General features: G+C 38.8%; 1 protein-coding gene across 1 annotated transcript in view; it reads left to right on the plus strand.

Moving 5' to 3' along the window:
* Positions 1–529: 529 nt before the first annotated feature.
* The window catches only part of NTF3 (neurotrophin 3), a 61150-nt gene continuing 41558 nt past the window's right edge, over positions 530–20121 (plus strand). Inside the window, exon 1 of the mRNA XM_082751976.1 lies at positions 530–980. Coding sequence (XP_082608102.1) covers positions 963–980 — 18 coding nt within the window. The 5' untranslated portion in view covers positions 530–962. The remainder of the gene's footprint in view (positions 981–20121) is intronic.

Here is a 20121-nt window from a genome sequence, read left to right on the forward strand (position 1 = left end):
TACAAATCCACCCTGAGCTCTATTCTTAAGAGGGGATATTTCTCCTAACATGTATCTTTTTGTTATTGAGAGTAACTTGGGTTGACAAAAATGATGACCAAAAAAAAATAATGTGTCCAAGATCTAGAAGTAATAAAATAAATAAATAAAAGCGCTAGAGGGAAGGAGTGAGTGGAGACTTATGGCTTTACAGTTCTGCAGTTCTGTTTCTCTATTTCACCTGTTTTACATGTCCTATAATGACTTCTGAGTATGGGTAAGAATAGAAACACATGCTTGCAGTTTGACCAAAGAGTTTGCATGTATATGTGTGTGAGTGTGCGTGTGGGAGACAGACAGAGGATGGGGGAAAAGAGAAAGAGAGAGAGGAGTGGATGGACTTAGAGTGCAAACACAGAGACATTCCTGCAATAAAATACTTGTCTTCTGAGAATCACAGTCCGGAAGAGATGGTTATGATTTAACAAAAGAATTCTCTAAAATGTTCCCTGGTGCTAATACCATTCTTAATAACAAGAAAAGATTTTACCAGGAAGAGGAATGAAACCATCTATTGAATTAAAAAAAAAAAAAGAAAAAGAAAAAGAAAAAAAAAATAGGGACATGATGGGATTTTTAGAGCACACAAGGGAAAAAAAAATATCTTTATGACAATTTTGTCATTTTCAAAAAAATACCTCATTCTCTGAAACTGCCCAGCTAGGCAAGGTTATTATAAATGGTACGTAGTGAAAGAAGAGTGTGGCAATAAAGGGGTTAATCTGCAGAGCACAGAGCCATCTGGCTGAGCTGGTTTGTTATAATCGAGCAGATTATGTTCACGGGACTCAGAGTTTAAGGCTCCTCTCCCATAGAGCAACTCTGCACAACCCAAGCAGACCAACTTTGTGACTTTGAATGAACATATTTACATCCACCTTTCTCTTCATGTCGACTTTTCTGGAAACATTCACACGGATGCCATGGTTACTCCTACCACGGTAAGGGAAATTTGACGTTTTCTAATAGGGTCCTAAGAGGGCGGGGAGGGGAGGGGGGGGAGAGGATTTCTTTAAAGAAGTATAATGGGGGGGGAGGGGGGGGGTCTTGTAAACAGTAGATCTGTCCTAAACGTTGTTGCTTTTACCGTTGTGCTTGCTCCTTCCCCCACCCCTACTTGCCCTATAGCTTGCTCTAGTCCTGAGGTTCCTCTCTCCTCCTGCTTCGCACTCGTTGTTCAAGTCCCTGGCAAGAAAACAGAAGAAGAAAAATATGAGGTGCTAAAGGAATCTGATATAAGAGGAAAAAGCAAAGGAGACTCTAGGTTTTATTCTAAAAGGGAAACCAGAAACTTCAGATATAACAAAAGGGACTGAAAATCTTGAGCAGGGATTGCAAGAACCAGCTTCAGCATAAATAGCATGCTTGCCCTCAGGGAAAGTTACAGCCTATGACAGGCAAAGTGAAAATTTCCAATTTCTAGACCTTGCCTGTCTCAGGTAACTAACTTCACTGGAGCTTTTTTTTTTTTTTTTTTTTTTTTGTGTGTGTGTGTGTGTATGTGTGTATGTGCCAGACGGTAGAAAGTCCATGACTTTTTAATCAATCTCCATTCTCCTCAAACCCAAGCATTAAATTCTCTGGTAGGAGCTGGAGATCAAGGGATTCCCTGCACATCTGTATCTAGGTGAAAAAGATACACTCACTTTGTGCTAGGACAGCAGAGAAACTATTCTTACGCTGCAATTTCAAGTGTTTGGTAAGTGCCTTCTAGGAATGCAGCACACGACTAATAAACACAGACGCACATATAGAGAGCAAAATAGAAAGCTGTTTCTCATCTAAACAGCTGAAATGCAGCTTAAAGCATCAGTTACTGTTGAGTCCTTATGGAGACACCATACTGCTATTAGCCAAGAGGGGAAAAAGTCCTTGAATGGTTTAGATAGTTTTCTGATCAGTTCTTAATCCTTCATTAAAATAAACGGGAAAGCTCTGTGTTGGTCCTATCTCTTGAACTATAAATATGCAGCATCTGGAGAGATGGATATTTTGGATTGAATAGGGCTGCTATGCACACATTCTCTCATTCCTATATTGCAAAACCAGTTATTTAGAGATGAGAGTGTGTGTGCGTGGTTTTTTTTTCCCCCTTTTTAAATAGACAGAGATGTGCGCTATATTGTCCAGTCAATTGTTATGAGCTACAAGCTTTCAAAAAGCACTCTTTTCTCTTAGGCTTTTGTGATTTGTTGCATGAGGAGTGCAAATGGTATGTAAAGTTTGCCTTTACATTGTGCCTTCAGGAAAATACTCAGACAAATAGGAAATATATTCTCAGGCACTGAAATACCTCATCTGTGTAAGTGTGTCTTTAGAGGAAAAGTACAAGAAACACCTATAAATAAAATGTCAGAAAAACAAAACTCTAGTTAAAAAAATAAATCTTACTCTGTGGCAAGACAGACAAAAGCAGTAGAGAATGAAAGAGAGTTCGGCACAATTCCAACTGCTTGTAGTAAAAAGACTGCTTTCAGATACACGTGTCAGCATCAGGAGCTGTGTGTGTGAACATGGTAGGGGGAGGAAAACTAATTACAGGTGGAGGGCCCTCAATATGGGGAGAAGAGGATGTACCAGAAAGGCTAGGATGGAAGTGCTTTGTGTAGGAGGGTGCTATATTTTGATGTATGCAATATATTTAGGGTTTGGATTTTTTTTTTCTTCCCAGGAAAAAAAAAGGGGGGGATTGATTTGTAGGTGGACACAAGTTCAGACTGAAAGTGTTACATGTTGAAAATAAACTGGAATATATATTGTATTGTGTACTGGAGTAATAAGAGCAGGTGAGCCATGCAAAGGTGGTAATCATAAAAGGAAAACTACTTCAGGTCAGCTGGAAAACAAGTATCTTCGTGGGTGGAGGAGCTCAGAAGGGGAAGTAACACTTCAGAGGGATGGGAAAAGGTGCAGGCTGGAGGCTGGGTGAGGATATGAAAGGGACATACAAGGATGGTGGGGTCTGCAAGGGGGAGGTAGGGTAGGCAGTGGGAATGGAGAGAGAAAGGTGAAGGTATGGGGCACAGAGGACGTTTGGAGGGGGTAGAAAAATGTGAACTATTGTATATTTGGAGAGAGTCATGGAAAATGCATCGAAAATGATCAGCTACATGAAGCTTGTGGGAGGGTCTAAAGGAGACACCTTTGACTGTCAAGAAATACATATGAGGGTGTATTTGGAAGGCATGTATTTGGAGCATGAAAGGGAAGACTTGTGTGGAGATGGAAACACATGCCAAGAAGAGAAATAGAGAGGACAAAAAGAGCAGGATGGAATGAGGGTGTGGTGATAGAAAAAGGATATAGAGAGCCATAAAAGTGTGTGAGGAGGGAAGAGCTGAAAAAAATTTCAGAGGAGGCTGGAAACCTGCTGGAGTGTTGTAAATAGTTGGTGCCTGGCTATGAGGAAGAAGCAGAACACAGAGAAAAGCTGTGTGAAGGTGCTGTGAGGAGATGCAAGATAATGGAAATTATGGGGCAGGATGAATAGTGGCAGGAATATAAAGATGTGGCAGGTCTCAAGTAGCATGAGAACAGGGAAAGAAGGATGGATATAGGAGGCATGAAAATGAAATTAAAAGCAGACGTTTGTGCAAAGGTATCTGGACAAAAGGTGGTTTAAAGCAGGTATAGAATGAGAGCACAGGGTGAGAGGAAATTTAGTTTTGTATTGCTTTGAAGACAAAGAAAGTCCTTGTCCAAAGATACAGGAGTGACTTAGACATCATCAATATAGGATGCCTCTTATTTGCAGTTGGGATATTATAGTGGAAGAACGATCAAAACATATCAGCAGAAACACCTGAGGAAAGTAAGGAATAATGTGGGGAGAACACATACACAGATAAAAAGGGGTGATTTCCTATTAAGAGAAATGTAACAAATGTGCTCATAACTCTGGTAGGTACTGGCTAAGTGAAGCAGTAAGAGGAAATAACACAAATGTGTGAGCAGAGACATGACTAAAGATATAAAGGGGTGGGAGGGGAAGGAATGGGAAGGATAACTACCTGCAGGGTTTTATAGGCCACATGTACTAAGGTTAAAAGATAAGTGTGAAGTGTGTGGGGAGGTGAGTGGAGCTGGGAGCTGTAGGGCATGAAGTGGGAGTAAATGAAAATGGCAGTTCATGTTACAAGGAGTGAGAAACATCATAGGTTGACAAACGAATGTGTGTAAGCAAGGAAGGTACGTGCTGGTTTGCATCTGCTTGTAAGGGCTGTGAAAGGGAAGGTGAAAGAAGTGAAAATCTGTTTCTGACAAGAGAGAGTTGTGCACACAGCATGCTCAAAGTAAATGAAGGAAGAACAGGTAATGATTGCAGAGCTAAACATGGAACCTGGGAAACTGAAAACAGGTTATGGGGGAGGGAACAGTGATGAAGAGTGGGAAAAAGTTAATGATGGTATAGGCCATTTGTGTTTATCTGCATCTTAGTTTGAATGGGACTGTGTAAGAGCGCAGGAGGCTATACATGCACGCATGGCAGCACAAGAGCAGGTTGGAAGTTAAGCACAAGGGGAGAGCAAGTAGAAGGCACAGATAAATACATTTAGTGAACGATGATAGGTGCATGGATAAATGAGATGCTGGTTTTGTGTGTAAACAGGGCAATAGACAGATGTGTTCAGTGACTGTTGTGCTTGCATGACTGGCAGAGTTCCAGAGGAAGACGTGATGAGAACGATCCATCCAGTCTGCATAAGGAAGCTGTGCATGAGGTTCATGTAAGAGTACTGGTTTCTTGTAAGGGATATTCATCTGAGTGGAAGGAACAAACATTCACCCTGGAAGCTGCAGTGATGTGTACAAGAGTTATTGGAGACAAACAGGAGAATTACGTGTCCATTGCAAATGTGGCACAACTCTCTGTGTTGAAATAGGTTGTATAAGGTGCACAACAGAGGTGAGTTTTGTGAGTTTAGAGAAGCAATGTTTGCGTTGTGAGGGAGGGAAGGCAAAGATGACTAACTAGGAGAATGGTTTAGTGCGTGGGTAGCAATAGGACTGAACGTGTACTATATATGCTTGCCTTCTGTATGAAGTGTGCAAAAGGCAGACTCTCCTTTAGAGATTTTGCAGGCTTTTTCTAAAGAATTACTGAATAGTCCTGAGCAAATCCCAGGATGTCTGAAATATTCCATCATCTTCATTTGGAGACATAATGATGTACGTTATTTTTGTGCCTCAGAGCATTAATGTACCGCTGCTGGCACAAAATGGCAGAGACATTCCTTTAGGACCAGTTAACAGGGCTACTAGGTAGTTAAACAGGCCAGTGGATGAACGTCGGCTGGGTTGAAGAATGCATGGGGAGCACAGATGTCAGACAAAAGAAACATGAAAGTACTAGCTTTCTCCATGGCTTGAAGCAGTACTGGAGTAATGTGTAGCTGGCTGAAAGTTGTAAACAGGATACATTTTGGGTGTGAGAGAGAAATACTAAAGATGTCTTTCCTTTCAAAACAATCATATAGATTGACAACATCTGTTCTCAAATTGTCCATTTTGCCTAGAGCTTTTTGGGCACTGTCATGGACAGGCTAGGAACATACTAATTTCCATCTATAGCTGAACAGGAGGTTGGAACTAATCCTGCCAGTTTTGCACTGGGCCAAGATAGTCCAAGCACACAGCACCACTGGGCTGGAAGGTTGAAACCTCTGGGACCAGACCTTATATAGCGTCAGTCACATGAAAAAATAAAAATAAAAATAAAAATAAAAATAAAAATAAAAATAAATAGGCATGTGAATACTTACCTAACAGCCATGGGCCCTGTTGGGAACCAGTTGTCTGACTTTACATGTAGATTTTCCACTGCAGAGTCCTGCTGTAGCTCAACAGCTGAATAATTTGTCGAGGCAGTGGCTGGACCTGGTCCTTTCCTCCCTGCCTGGTGGTGGTGAGCTTCTCACCAGGTCAGGTCATGTGCAGCTGGCACAATGAAGCCATTTTCTATGAGGGAGAGATGTGTGACTGCAGCCAGTGGCCATGGCTACCAAGGTTCAGCAGTGCTGAAATCATAGACTACAGCCCACTCAGCCACTGCCACCAATGAAGCCCAGGGTAAAGCCCCGGCCTTCCACCACATGTTTCCTCCTCACTTAACCACTGAGAAAATGAAAAGCAAATGATGGCATCAACCTGCCAGATGGATGGGAAAAAGGAAAGGGATTGATGGGTAAAATGAGTGCCGGCTTGTCACAGGAAGGGGTTCAAAGCATGAGTGGCTGAGCTGTGTTCAAATGTGAGGAACGTGGAGTATTTGTGTCCTCCTGAACTCTTTTGTACTCATGCAAGAGCCAGTGAAATCTGCCTGCAACGGTTGGAACATCTGGGTGTCCCCGCAGATGTCTGCTAGTTCTGGGCTATGTGTGTGTCTCCCCATGGGGAGAGTGACTAGGAGCAGACAGTGGAAAAAAATGTGTGGGTAGGGATGACAGAGGTAGATGGCAGCTGTTTCTGTGTGGGAGACAGCCATCTCTGTACATCTGTTGGTGGGGGATGTAGGGATCAGTCTCTTTCAGAGGGGACAGATGGGAAGTGCATGTGAAGAGAGAAGTGGTAAGGGTGGATATGAAGTAGTTTCAAGGTTGTGAAACAAGTGTTGGAGGGAATATGCAGAACTATTTTCCTGATTGTATCACAATTCCTAAGTTTGTAAGGTAGAGGACTTCTACAGAAAGCCTCAAGGAAGACTGTGCTTCCTTGGGAATAAAATAAAGAAAGAAAGAAAGAAAATCCAATTCAGCTAAGAGTCTTCTTCACATGGTACAAACCTCTTACTGTGTGAGCAAGATCAGCATGGTGGCCCTAAAGCCCCTGTCTTCTTAAGACAGAAAGCATCTGGAAAGATCAGAACAAGACCATATGGTTCTCCATCTCATCTTTCTCAATCTCTCTGTTCCCCACCTCTTCACACACAGACAGAGGTGTTTCTGAGTCTGACTTCTAAGTTTGTGTTTGAAATTTCCCTCTGTGGAAATATGCGATGATGAAGATGTGTGCAGATGAAGACAGTGCTGTGTTAGATCAGGTCAGAGAAGCAATCTATTGGTTGCATTTCAATGCACTTGACAAGGGTGGCATTTAGTTCCACATTCACATCAAGCAGTATCAGAAAACCAGAGTGTATGACTCATTAACACTCTGTCTATACTTTTGAGGGAGTAACCACCCGCCTAACCATGTAAATATAAAGATTGCATAGAACAGGCTCCATTTGTGTTATCTGTTACAAGCCTGTACTAGAGATGGTGAAAATGTTCTTGGATGATTGCATCCTACTGGGTGTGATTTACAGCACTCCTCCAACATTTTCTGTGCTTCAGCTGCATGTGTTCCCCATTGTGGAACACTAACAATAAATGTGCTGTTTCCCAGTTCCTTTCTCATACCTTCCAGCACTAAACTCTTTTGTTTTGGGTTTGTCTCTACTATAGATATTGAATGTTATATCTTACTATGGCTGTGTTAACATGTAAGACGCTGTTAATCTCACTAACCGAGAAACATATTTCTTCACCTGCATTTGCCAGAAGTCAGTATCGTTAGAGCTGACTGACATTGAACCAAAGGGTTACAGAAGGGAGATTACATTGTACTATACATGAATGTTTAAAGGCTTGTCTATACTCAGAAGTGAATTCAGGTTGTGAGTGTGAAATTTAAACCCAACAGCTGCTTCTGAATAACTCTGTGGTTAGACAAGTTCTAAGATAGCATCCTCTCCTGTGGCCTCTGCCACAGCCAGGAGGTGAACAAGCACACTTGCAAGACGAAAACAACTTTTGTTCTCTTAAGAGATGGGATTTGGGCAGTATTTGGTTTCTGTTCAAAACCAAGACCAGATGTTATGACTTTCAGCTATAAAAGACAGATCTCATAAATCCACTGTAAACATTTAACCAGTTTTCCCAGTATGCTCTCTTTGAGGTAAACTTGTAGTACCACTAGATGCTGAGATGTGTGATGGGCTTGGTTTCGGAAATACTGTGATAATGATAAAAACCATACCTTAGGGGAATCAAAGAGCCACTGTATAGTCATCTGAGCCAAAAAACAAAACAAAACAAAACAAAAACTTAGATGCAAAGGCTACAGTGAAAATATTTAAGAACATGGAAACGTGTCTGTGTATGTCCTCTCTCTACCATTCCCCACAGTTCCCTACCTATTCATATCATGTAAGTAGTGTACACAAAACCAACTGCATTGTAGCAGCATAAAAAAAAAGTTCAGTGACACCATCTTAGCAAAAGGGAAACTTTGCACTGGATTAGGTAACAAAAATATGGACATTAAGAGGGAAATGAGAATTCATATGCTGGGATTTTTCCTGGGTTTGTACATTCAAAAGTTAGAAAAGATCTATTTGGTTCATTGTTTTGAGCTCCTATGATAAGTTTACTAATTTCTCAAACAATACATACAATTACAGTCTACATGACTGACTTTCCAAATAGATGATGCAGATAACTCCACAACCTTATAAATCTTCATGTAAGGATAGTTTTTCTTTGTTATTTATTGATTCTTGCGTGTTTTCCCACTTAGATCCCCCAATGTCTTCAGCAAGTTTTCTCTTTTATTTTTTTTTTAATACTGTTTAACAAATAAACTCCTCAAATACTTGACACAGGTGGTCCTTCTTTGTTTAATCCCATTCTTTGGTTTACAGAGTGCATATGATTCATTTCTTCCCTTCCGTCCTTCCTTCCTTCCTTCCTTCCTTCCTTCCTTCCTTCCTTCCTTCCTTCCTTCCTTCCTTCCTTCCTTCCTTCCTCTCTTCCTCTCTTCCTCTCTTCCTCTCTCTTCCTCTCTCTTCCTCTCTCTTCCTCTCTTCCTTTTCTTAAATACACCTGTTTCAGATTTCTGGTTTTCTTTAATTTTATCCACTACCACATTGGCTCTGGTGAGGCCGAACCTCAAGTACTGTGTTCGGTTTTGGGCCCCTCACTACAAGAAGGACATCAAGGTGCTCAAGAGAGTCCAGGGAAGAGCAACAAAGCTGGTGAGGGGTCTGGAGAACAAGTCTTACGAGGAGCGGCTGAGGGAGCTGGGATTGTTCAGCCTGGAGAAAAGGAGGCTCAGGGGCGACCTTATCGTTCTCTATAGGTACATTAAAGGAGGCTGTAGCGTGTTGGGGGTTGGTCTATTTTCCCATGTGCCTGGTGACAGGACGAGGGGGAATGGGCTAAAGTTACACCAGGGGAGTTTTAGGTTGGATACTAGGAAAAACTTCTTTACTGAAAGGGTTGTTAGGCATTGGAATGGGCTGTGGTTGAGTCACCATCCCTGGAGGTCTTTAAAAGACGTTTAGATGTTGAGCTTAGTGATATGGTTTAGTGGAGGACTTGTTAGTGTTAGGTCAGAGGTTGGACAAGGTGATCTTGGGGGTCTCTTCCAACCTAGATGATTTTGTGTGATTCTGTGATTCTGTGGTAACACTAGAATGTCCAGGACTAAAGGTGATATTCAAAAATCAGATCTCTTTCATGTCTGTCTGCACACACCACTATGCATGTGTATGCTTTCTGTAATTATATTTTGCACTCTTCAGTTCTTTCTTCTCTGTTCTACTACAAAATAACCCCTCTGTAATTAGTCCAGCACTAATTTATTGTTTAAATCAAACTAATTTTTGATATTACAAATTTCCAACTTCTTCCCTAAAATCTAATATAGGTGCTTTGAACTGATTTTCCCTAGACGACTTATCCTGGGCTTTTCACTTCTAAGTCTCTTATTTTCTGCCCATTTTTCTAGCCGCTTTCTATCCCTCTATGTAACTTTTTTTTTTTTTAATTTTCCTTATCTTCTCCATCCTTTCTACTAATTTGCAGTACATTCCTTCTCCACTGTACTACTTCTTGTCAGCTTTACCCCTTAATATGTTCAGAATGCTCAATGAAACAACTGAAGAGAGTGATACCTCAGCCTTGATAATTTTCATTTTCCAATATCCTGCTTTATGGCTTACATCCAATTTTCAGGTCAGGTGTGTTTTGCAGAGTTGATATAAGACACTTATAAACTGAATATATGTATGTGCAGGGTATGCAAATGGAAGAGGAAGGCTCAATATGTGACTTCACTGTGAAAACACTGCATCCTATTCCTTCATACTCCTCTTACTGGCCTTCCTAGCACTCTGCCCTCCTTTTATGTCACGTAGGACTGCTGCTACAATAGTTCGTTGTTGCATTGGCCAACTCATTGCCTCACGTGGAATTTCAAGCACAAATACAGGCTGGGCAGAGAATGGATTGAAAGCAGCCCTGATGAGAAGGACTTGAGGGTTGTGGTTGATGAAAAGCTTGACATGAGCCTGCAATCTGCACCTGCGGCCCAGAAAGCCAGCTGTATCCTGGGCTGTATTAGAAGTGTGGCCAGGAGGTTAAGGGAAGTGATTGCTCCCCTCTACTCTGTTCTCATGGAATACTGTGTTCAGCTCTGGGGTACTCAGCTCAAGAAAGGCACGGAAGTATTAGAATGAGTCCAGAGGAGGGCCACAAAGATGATCAAGGGGCTGAAGCACCCATCCTATAAACATGAGAGAGTTGAGTTTGTTCTACCTGGAGGAAGGCTCCAGGGAGACCTTATAATGGCCCTCCAATACCTAAAGAAGGCCTACATGAAAGCTAAGGAGGGGCTCTTTATCGTGGAGTGTAGTGCTAGGACAAGGAGTAATGGCTTTAAACTGAAAGAGGGCAGATTTAGATTAGATATTACAAAGAATTTTTTACTCAAAGGGTGGTGAGGCACAGGAACAGGTGGCCCAGAGAATCTGTGGATGTCCTATTCCTTGAAATGTTCAAGGCCAGGTTGGATGGGGCAACCTGGTCTAGTGGAAGGTATCCCTGCCTATGTCAGGGAGGTGGTATTAGATGATGTTTAAGTTCCTCTCCAACCCAAACCATTCTATAATTCTATGATTCTGTGAAATTTATTATAAAGTTCTGCCCACTTTTCTGACAGGAAGTCAGGCATCTTGTCATCATGTTAGTGCGCAGAGTAACTTTTTCTCCACCTCAGCTCTGCCATTCACAAAAGCAGTATCTGTTCACAGACCAGGCTTCGTCATGTTACTTCCACCACTAACCACCCCCATGTATCCCATGTACTTGCCCTCTACTTTCAATTTACTCTTAAGCACCAAAACCTTCTTTTGTAACAGAGCGGTAACAGCTGACTTGTGCTAACAGAAGTGAGAGCCCTCAAGACTGTGTACAAAATAAACTATTTTTTCAAAAACTTATGGAAAAGAAATTTTTATCTTACAAACAATGGGTGTTATTAAAGCATATCCTTTTCACATGGACTACCCAGCAGCTTCTTCATGCATAAACAAAGACCAAAGCATCTGTAGTTAAAAGGTCTTGGTATTTGTACAAACAAGAACTATCAGATTTTTGAACCTAATGGTCCTAAGGTCCAGAAGGCTGGATTTTCAAAAACAGAGTTGATATTTCTTTCTTTGAAGTGAGCAGAATTTTTAATGTTGATAGTAATAGAAGCATAATTAATACAAACTATGAGGATCTCGAAGTCCCACAAGTTATAACTCTCTTAAATATTCATGGTCATGTAAATAAGAATGTGAGTACTTAAACTTTACAAGTCTGTGTCTTAAAAAAAAGAGACCCATTCTGCTCAGGCACAGCAATATGTGGTACTGGTGGTACCACATTTCCCACTTCTTTTGCATGATATCTTCATGTAAAGAAACATACATACATGAAGAAGGCTTTGTGTGCCAGTGCTCAACCACATGCTTTGGCCCTGCTTTATTTATCAGTATAGGTCCCACCTGAAAGTAAACCCTGGAAAGACTGTGTACTGGTAGATTTTGTCTGATTCTGTGTAATAAGTGTGATTTGCAACAGTCAATCTAACTCTGTGATACTCTTTGAGAGAGACAGCAAATATCTTACCATATCAAAACATATTTAAGAATCATTCTCTTATAAAGTCTGTCTTCTGGGATATACATTTTCTGTATTCGAACTGTCTTTTTAAGTTTGAGACAAATGATAATGTTTAAGCTTTATGTTGAAAGAGCAACAATTACAGGCTTCTTCAGAAGTAAAACTATCTAAATATTACTAGAATATGTTTGTTTATTTTTGTTTGTTTATTTTCTGTTTTTAAACAAACAAACAAACAAAATCTTCATAAATTCAAATCTTGCCCTCAGAAGCTAAAGCTGTTTTTCACATCTGTTAGGACAGGGAGCAGTCTCCTTCAGAAGATTTTGCATTTTGGATAAACATATGTGTTTTTAAAGTCCAGTGTAATATTCTAATTTTTCTCATTTATTTTCTGTCTTTCTTCTATGAGGATTATCATTTCCTGTTCAATTTTTTGTTCCATTTGAAATGGTAGCAGATAAATTTCAGAGTTTGATGTCATTTGAACCATCCTTAAGCAAATCTGTTTGGTTTAGTTTCTCTTTGGTTAGTTCATTTCTTTACCTTAATCTTTCTCATTGTCTCAGGCTCAGATTGTGCCTTTACTGACTCAGTTTTGATGACACAGTTTTGACAACAGCATCTCAAATGAATGCATTTATTTCTGTTTACAATAGCATTGTAGAAGCAGGACTCCACAAATGAGCAAATGCTGAAATGCCACTGATTGCAGGTCAAATTCTGACCTCAGGTGCTGACAATCCCATTAAAATTAGCGAGTTTCTAACAAAACCTTAAATTTGATTTTTGATGTTTATTTTTTAAAACTACCAATGAACATGCAAAGCATTTTAGTATGCTGAATCATAGAAATCAGAGAGGGAAGGAGAATATGTCCGTATTAGACAACTGGTATAGTTGACTGAAAAAAATGTAGCAAAACTATTTCTTTGCTGGAATTTGCCAGTTTCTCAGAAACAAATAATTCCCCAGATACTGTTCAGTTTCATTTCAGTCCCCTTGAACACCGAAGTTTAAAAACCTGTCAGGTTTCCCCCTTGGACAAAAAAAATATCTTTTTGTTGGTTTGTTGACCCATCTATGGTCTGCTAGATACACCGGCCATCCACAGCCCAGGAAACTGGTACTTACAGACACAGGGAAAAAGTAAGTGAAACCAATTGATCTTGAGCATCCCAGGGCATGATATAAACTGTCCCCTTACAGAGAACACTGAAAGCTGCTGGAGTTGGAAGGTCACATGTGAATCCCTCAGAACTGGAGAATTAGAAACAACAAAATCTATCTCCTAATGCAGTCTAATATATCCTACTATGTTTTGTGGTCCAAAAATCCAAACCAGCCAGGTGACATACTCTTTAAAGCTCTGTTATGTTTGATTTTCCATTCAAGTAACTGGGCTTCCATCATTCCACTAAAAAACTACTACCATCACCTATCCAACTTTAGCGTCATTCATTCCAACAGTACTGAGTCTTTTTCTACATAAAAGTTATTAGCAACAGTACAGTTCTGGGTAGTTGTAGAATGGCCTATCACAGGATAATTTTAGAGTCAAGCTTTGTTTTCAATTTTATTTTGCCATTAGTTAACTTCCTGTGACCATTTTTTTTTTTTTAACGATGGTGTTATTCAAGAAAGAAGAAAAAATAGAGTATCACTGCTGAAAATAATAAGTATTTTAAGAAATAAAGTGTTATTGGAAGACAGCTCTTTTTCAAGAGAAAGGCTTAGTGGCATCTCTGATGCATGCCTGATGCATGCATCAACTAATGTATATATCAACTGCAGCCTGGACAGAGATCCCCAAAGTAACATTATACAAACTTGCATGCCTGCACAATGAAGCACCATGCTACGGAATACCTTCCTGATCCTCCAATCGATTAGCAAAACTGCACTTATATAACTAGACTTATTTCTGCTTGAATGGCATTGCAAATCTTTCCAGAAACATGTTCCCCAAAGGCACTCTGTAGATTCCTCAAAAACTTGATTTATAAGGCTTGTGTTAAGGCACTCGCATGTGTAAAGAAGCTCAGAAGCTCAGGTGGAACAGAAGAGAAAGCACTTTCTGAGCCAGCATCTTCTGACATCTAAATTGTAGGCACAGTGCTTTGCCATCTAGAAGACAGCTATCTGCTCTGTCATGTCCACACAAACACTCTGAGGTTCCTCTCAGGTATTCAAACTGTTTGATGGGGCACTAGAAAAGACTAACTAAGCCACAGCCTTATTCTGGTGTCCTCTGGACAATGTGCTCTTTCAGAATGGATGGAGGCAGGAATCTAAAAATACAGTGCCAAAAGAAAGGTACAAACAGCTTCTTGCTATTTAAGATGTTCAAGTCCATAAAATTTATTATTGTAATTTTAATTCATAAATGGATTCCTAGAGACTTATTTATTCTAATTGCTTTTTAAATTTTCTCCAGATTACCTGACATTTTATGGTAACAGGAGAAAATTTACAGATTGCAAAGTAGCATCCAATATATTTTTTTAGTTACCTGGCAGATTTCCATTGACGGATTTCAAGCTTTTTGTTACTGTTGTTGTTGGTTTGTTTGTTTGTTACCTTTTCCCATCTATCAGCTTCTATCATCCCTCTGTTAATTTTTATTTATTTAATTATTTGAATAGTCGGTGGCTGTCTCTGGAGATAACTAGTTTAACAGATGTCTAATTCTGACCCCACTTAGATGGGAGAAGACCAATGAAGCCCCAGGGAGTTAGTTCATTCTGTGTCAATGAAAAATTAGAGTCAAGCCCTGAGAACTCAACACAGAAACTATTGCAAATAGCCAGGGCGATGAGGGTTGTTGACTCTGCACAAGATCTTATTTCAATGTAGAAACAGTTTTCCGAATCTGGACTAGCAAATTTTCATCTGAAGTTCTGCTCTGACTTGTCTACTACTATGTGGCATTAAATGTTATCTGCCATTAGCCTGATGCCACTTCTGTTTGTTGGTTTTGTTTACTCTTTCTGAAAGTATATATTGACATAATGACTCCATCTCTTTCCATGTTTTCATCCATTAATTTCATTCAGATGGATATCTCAGGCAAAACTTGGAAAACAAAACCCAGAGTATACCTTTTGACTATGGCAAAAAATCATAGGTGCCACCACTATATTTCACAGGTAAAGAATAAATGACATGAAAAGAAGCTCAAAGATCCTTCTAAAAGTCATGAAATGTTTTAGCAATTTCCTTTTTTCCTTTCTTGTTCATACTGAAAAGGAGCAGATGGGAAGAGAAGTAAACTCTGCCATCTGGAAAGATCAAAAGATTAGTATTAAAAGGGGCAAGTGTCAAGTTTGTTCAGCACCAGCCCATCTTTGCCAGTTCTCAGAACTGGCATTCATCCATTCTCAGAAACTGAAAAGAAATCAGTTTGAAGTTTTACCTCTGGTACCAAAGGAAATTCTCTGCCTTGGTCTTTCCTACACTATATTTAACATGGCATTCTGGCTTCCTGTTAAATTCTATTAGCTCTGTCATAACCTTTTTATATAATACTAGTTAGAATTTATTTATGGATAATTCAGGCCTTGTTCTTACAGCAATTTGAAATGGAGATATAGCACCTGTAAATCTTCTTTTGAGCGTAAAATCAGCAGACAAAAATCCCTTCATAGTTCTCATTTGGCTCTGGATGGTGTGTGATCTACTCTGCTTTCAATATTAGAAATTACTTACACATTATATATATTGTAAGTATTACACACATATTTGTACATGTGTATTTATGTGTGTATTGACTGCACATGTATATGTGTATTTATGTGTGTATTGACTGCACATATAACAACACTGCAGATCTCACTACCTTTACCTACGCAGATTTTCTCTTTGATTTTTGCATGATAATTTTAAGAATTTTTAATGCTTTTGGTTTTAATCTTATAGTTACTTAAACAGGTATTCTTGTTTTAAACTCTCCATTGAATGACATTTTAGCAAGTAATATTCCCTTCACATACTAATAAGACCGGTAATACAGACCCCCCAAAATATAACTTCTCCTCTAAATAAACAGCCTTTGGTAACCTTGGATCATGGATCTGAGCTTGTGAATTCCATGTGAAGGAAGGAAGGAAAGAAGGGAGGGAGGGAGGGAGGGAGGGAGGGAGGGAACAATCTAGTCATTCTTACCTTAAATTTAGGGACAAACTTGCAATAAAACACCATCTGTCATATAGCACTCCTAGATGTCTCTTTAAATGCTTTCCCATCATTGCAAGCTTCATTTTAACTTTCACACAGAAGCACAATTTCTATCAGAAATTTTTTAATGTGGATTCAATGTGATGTTCCAGCTAATATATATAAAAAGCTTTTCAACAGCTCCAACCAATAATTCTTTTAATTTTCAGCCATGCAGAATGCATACACACTGAGTTTCTTGATAAATATCATCAGGCCTGTTTTGCCATATTTTTTTTGCAGAACCATTCTTTACAAAATTTCTTAGTTGCAAAACATTTCTTTACATTTTTTTTTTCTGATTTTTCTGATACTTTTTCCATATATAATGCAATCTTCTATACTGATTTTACAAGTTGGCTCTGATTGCCTTTTGTCTATTTTTGCTTGTAGTCCTCAATTTTCTCCTGTGTCTTTATGTTTTGATGGGTTTTTGGTTTGGTAAACCAGGCAGTCAGCTGTGGCCTTCTTTTGCTTTTCCTAAAAAACATTCAATTTTTTTTTGTTTGTTTGTTTCTAGTCTGCAGCCTAGCAATTTTTCATTTGTTGTTGTTTGTTGTTGTTTGCTTGTTTTGTTTTGTTTCATAAATATATATGAGGAGTTTATAACATTTTTTTTTTTCACTGAACAGATAGGGTCCAAAAGATCCCTTGAAATTGCTTGTTTGATTGAAGAAGTTTTAAACACGTTGTATTAAAAAAAAAAAAAAAAAAGAGTTTTTTCTCCTTTTTTATTCTTTCTATGACGTTGACACTTTCAAAACTCTCCTTCATTCTTTATCAGTCTGGTAACTGCTTTGCTGTTCCTCTTAAGGCCATTAAGGGCCTCTAACCAAGTCCCCAAGACATAAAAGGTATAATTATTGCTGCTCATATTCTTCTTCAGTAGCATTCCTTAGCTTGTGAAAAAATAAATAAATAAAAAAAAATAAATCTTGCTTGAATCTCTGCTGCTTGACATCAGGAAAGGTTACGCTATTTGGGGACTTCTACTTCTGTTTCCTTACTCACCTTCTTTCTGTTCTTGGGACTCTTTTTTTCTTGCTACAGTACTTTGTGTGTTGATGGTGGTTAGGCAGAACTCGGAGTGAGGAAGGAATTCAGTGAAAAGGGACCTCTACTTTCTTCTCAGAACTCAGAATGAGGAAGGAATTCAGTGAAAAGGGACCTCTACTTTCTTCTTTCAGAAAGACAGAAATTGTACCTAGCTTTTATTGGTTAAAACCAGTACTTTCTAAACTGTTTTAGAGGCACAGAAAAAGAATGGCTGCCTTGGAGTTCAGAACTACATCTCCAATAGTGCACCACAGCCTAGAGTCATGATTCACCATCAGTGATTAACATCACTGAGGGATGTTAATACAGCAGCTGTTGGAGATGTTATCCTTTGGGGGCTCAGTCCACAAGGAAGAACTGTGTCTGGGTATAAAATTGGTGAAATAGAATGCTGTACACAGAAAATAGCTATGTGATTTGTTACTGAGGTTAGGAAAATAAAGTAACTTCATTTTGTTAGGAAAATCAAAACTAAATATTTCATATGATACAAATCACATGGACTGAAATATCTATTGTTACTATTTAAGGTTTGATGGTGAAAATGAGAAAAAGTATCGCCAAATCATAAATATCTGATGGAGTATGTAATTTAATTGTACAGAACCATTGTTTTACATAAGCACAATAAGGAAATTTCATCCATTTCTATTTCTTGAATTACTGAAAACACCTGTCTACCAAAACTTAACCTTTAGTGCGTAGTTCTGAGACTGTTTTCTGAGACAATTAGATTTTAGAGAAGGAAGCTAAACCACACCACCTCACTGCAACACTGAGTGGCTGTATTGCTGCAGGTAGAATCTCTGCTGTATTTGCCTCTACTTGTGGAGAAGAGTCACTGAGCTTTTCAAAACCAGAATCATAAACTCGTATCTTATGAATGTCACCTATGCTGTTTTATTTGGTGATGGGATGAAGTGGAAAGAGAAGATGGAAAATTCCTCCCTCTGACTGCTCTTGTACTGAAGAGTGCTGTAGGTGATACAAGCATCAGTAGTATCGCTACTGTGTCATTTTACCATATTAAGAAGAAGTGAAGCTAATCCGGTGATAAAAAAACTAATTGCTGATTTGCATTAGTATTTCACTCCTTGTTGGCACTGCTAGAATTATTTTTCCCCTCCAACACATTAAGGTTCTTTTGTGCTTTTTCAAGAAATTCAGCTTGTTTCTGATAGATTTAACTATGTCTGGAATCAGTGATGCCATTTCAGTATAAAGTGAAAGAACAAAACCAAAGCAACCGTCTGTCAATTTCAGCCCTTTCAGAGTTGCTTTCAATTAAACTGGACTTTAACTGTTTAACCTCACCCCCTTTTTATTTTATTTATTTATTTATAGCGAAAGGCTATGAACATTATAGTGAGATGAATTGTTCATACTAACAGCACACTGGTGCAATGACACAATTTGTAGCAGAAATCTTAAAAGTACAGTTCTAAGAATGAATATAAAAAAAATACCTCTTTCACAATTACTTCTTTAGGGAATGGGTGTTTCTAATCATTATTTTTTTCTTTAGCTCACTTATAACTTCCTTTATTTCCTGGCAGAAACAAATTTTAAAGAGAGAAACTCCATAATTATAATCATGTTTTTTAGCAGATGGAATTCCTTCACATGCTCCCATCTTTATTAGATGCTTAGCCATTTTCATATTTCATTTATGCGCCTAATTTTATAGTTCTTATAAGAATGCAAGCAGGTAGAATGCATGCAGACACCTCCTTGTCTAGAAGGGGAAGAGGCTTGCTAGGTTTCAAATTCAGAGTCCCACTGTATTAGAGAAGTAGAAAATTTAATTATGTCTCACTACTAAATCCAATGCTGACAATGAAACAACCTTTGCAAAGTAATCCTAAACAATTGTAGGGAAAGACACCCCACAGGACACGTGTTATACTTCAGCTTTCCTCAATTAAATTATATTTAAATCTGTACTCTGAATATGTGAAACTGGTGTTATTCAATAGCTTGAAAGCCGGTAGAACTTCATGGCTCCTAACCAATTTTGATACTAGACTGAGCAAATGAGTATGTTATTTATCATACAAAACATGAATATTTCATCAAGCACTGTCTATATGTTGATTAAAGTGTTCTGTTTACTTGCCTTCCCACTTCATGAAAGTCTTTTAGTAACTCTGAGCCTTGCTGTCTTGCCTCCTCCTTTAGACAAATTTAGTATAATGGTTATGTCTTTGCTACAGAATTAACATAAGTTATCCACAGTCAAGGCTGTAATAGTTTTCCTTTAAACTTGTTCTTGGCAATATTTTGTTCTCATAGAGTAAACATTATTTTACATGCAAAAAGATAGCTGTATTGTAAAGCCTACAATGTGAATTTAAAGTGAGCTGTGGATTTACCAGCAAGTCCAACTGCATATAATCCAGTCCTGACATGAGTGTTTTATTTTGAGTTTAAAAACTATTTTCCAAGTAACAAAGACTAAACCAAAACAAGCGCCTTGATGTCAGCTCCATCAATGAAACCCAGTCTCTTATGAACTTGTGTCCTGTGCTTGTAGTCCTTCTGTGAGCATTCCCTCCATTCTGCAATACCTCTGCTTCCTCTAGCTCTCCTGCTCTCACCTCCCTGTCCTTTAAACACCTACACAGCTTCTTATCTCTTTTCCTTTTCTCTGTCTACTAGCTTAGAAAGACACAGCATGTATTTTTGTTATTTGAGCTCTGTGTATGATAATAGAGGATAAGAAGCTACTGAACTTAAAACATTTTGTTCTTTATGAGAGAGATAATAACATGAGTGTCTTCTTCTGCCACTTATGAAACTTATAGGAACTTAATATTTTTAAAAATTATGTACCTCTTGCAGATTTGGTTAAAATAGACTTGCAGATTTAGAAATTACT

This window comes from Aythya marila (assembly GCF_965140915.1).
Source record: "Aythya marila genome assembly, chromosome: 1".
Taxonomy (NCBI): Eukaryota; Metazoa; Chordata; class Aves; order Anseriformes; family Anatidae; genus Aythya; species Aythya marila.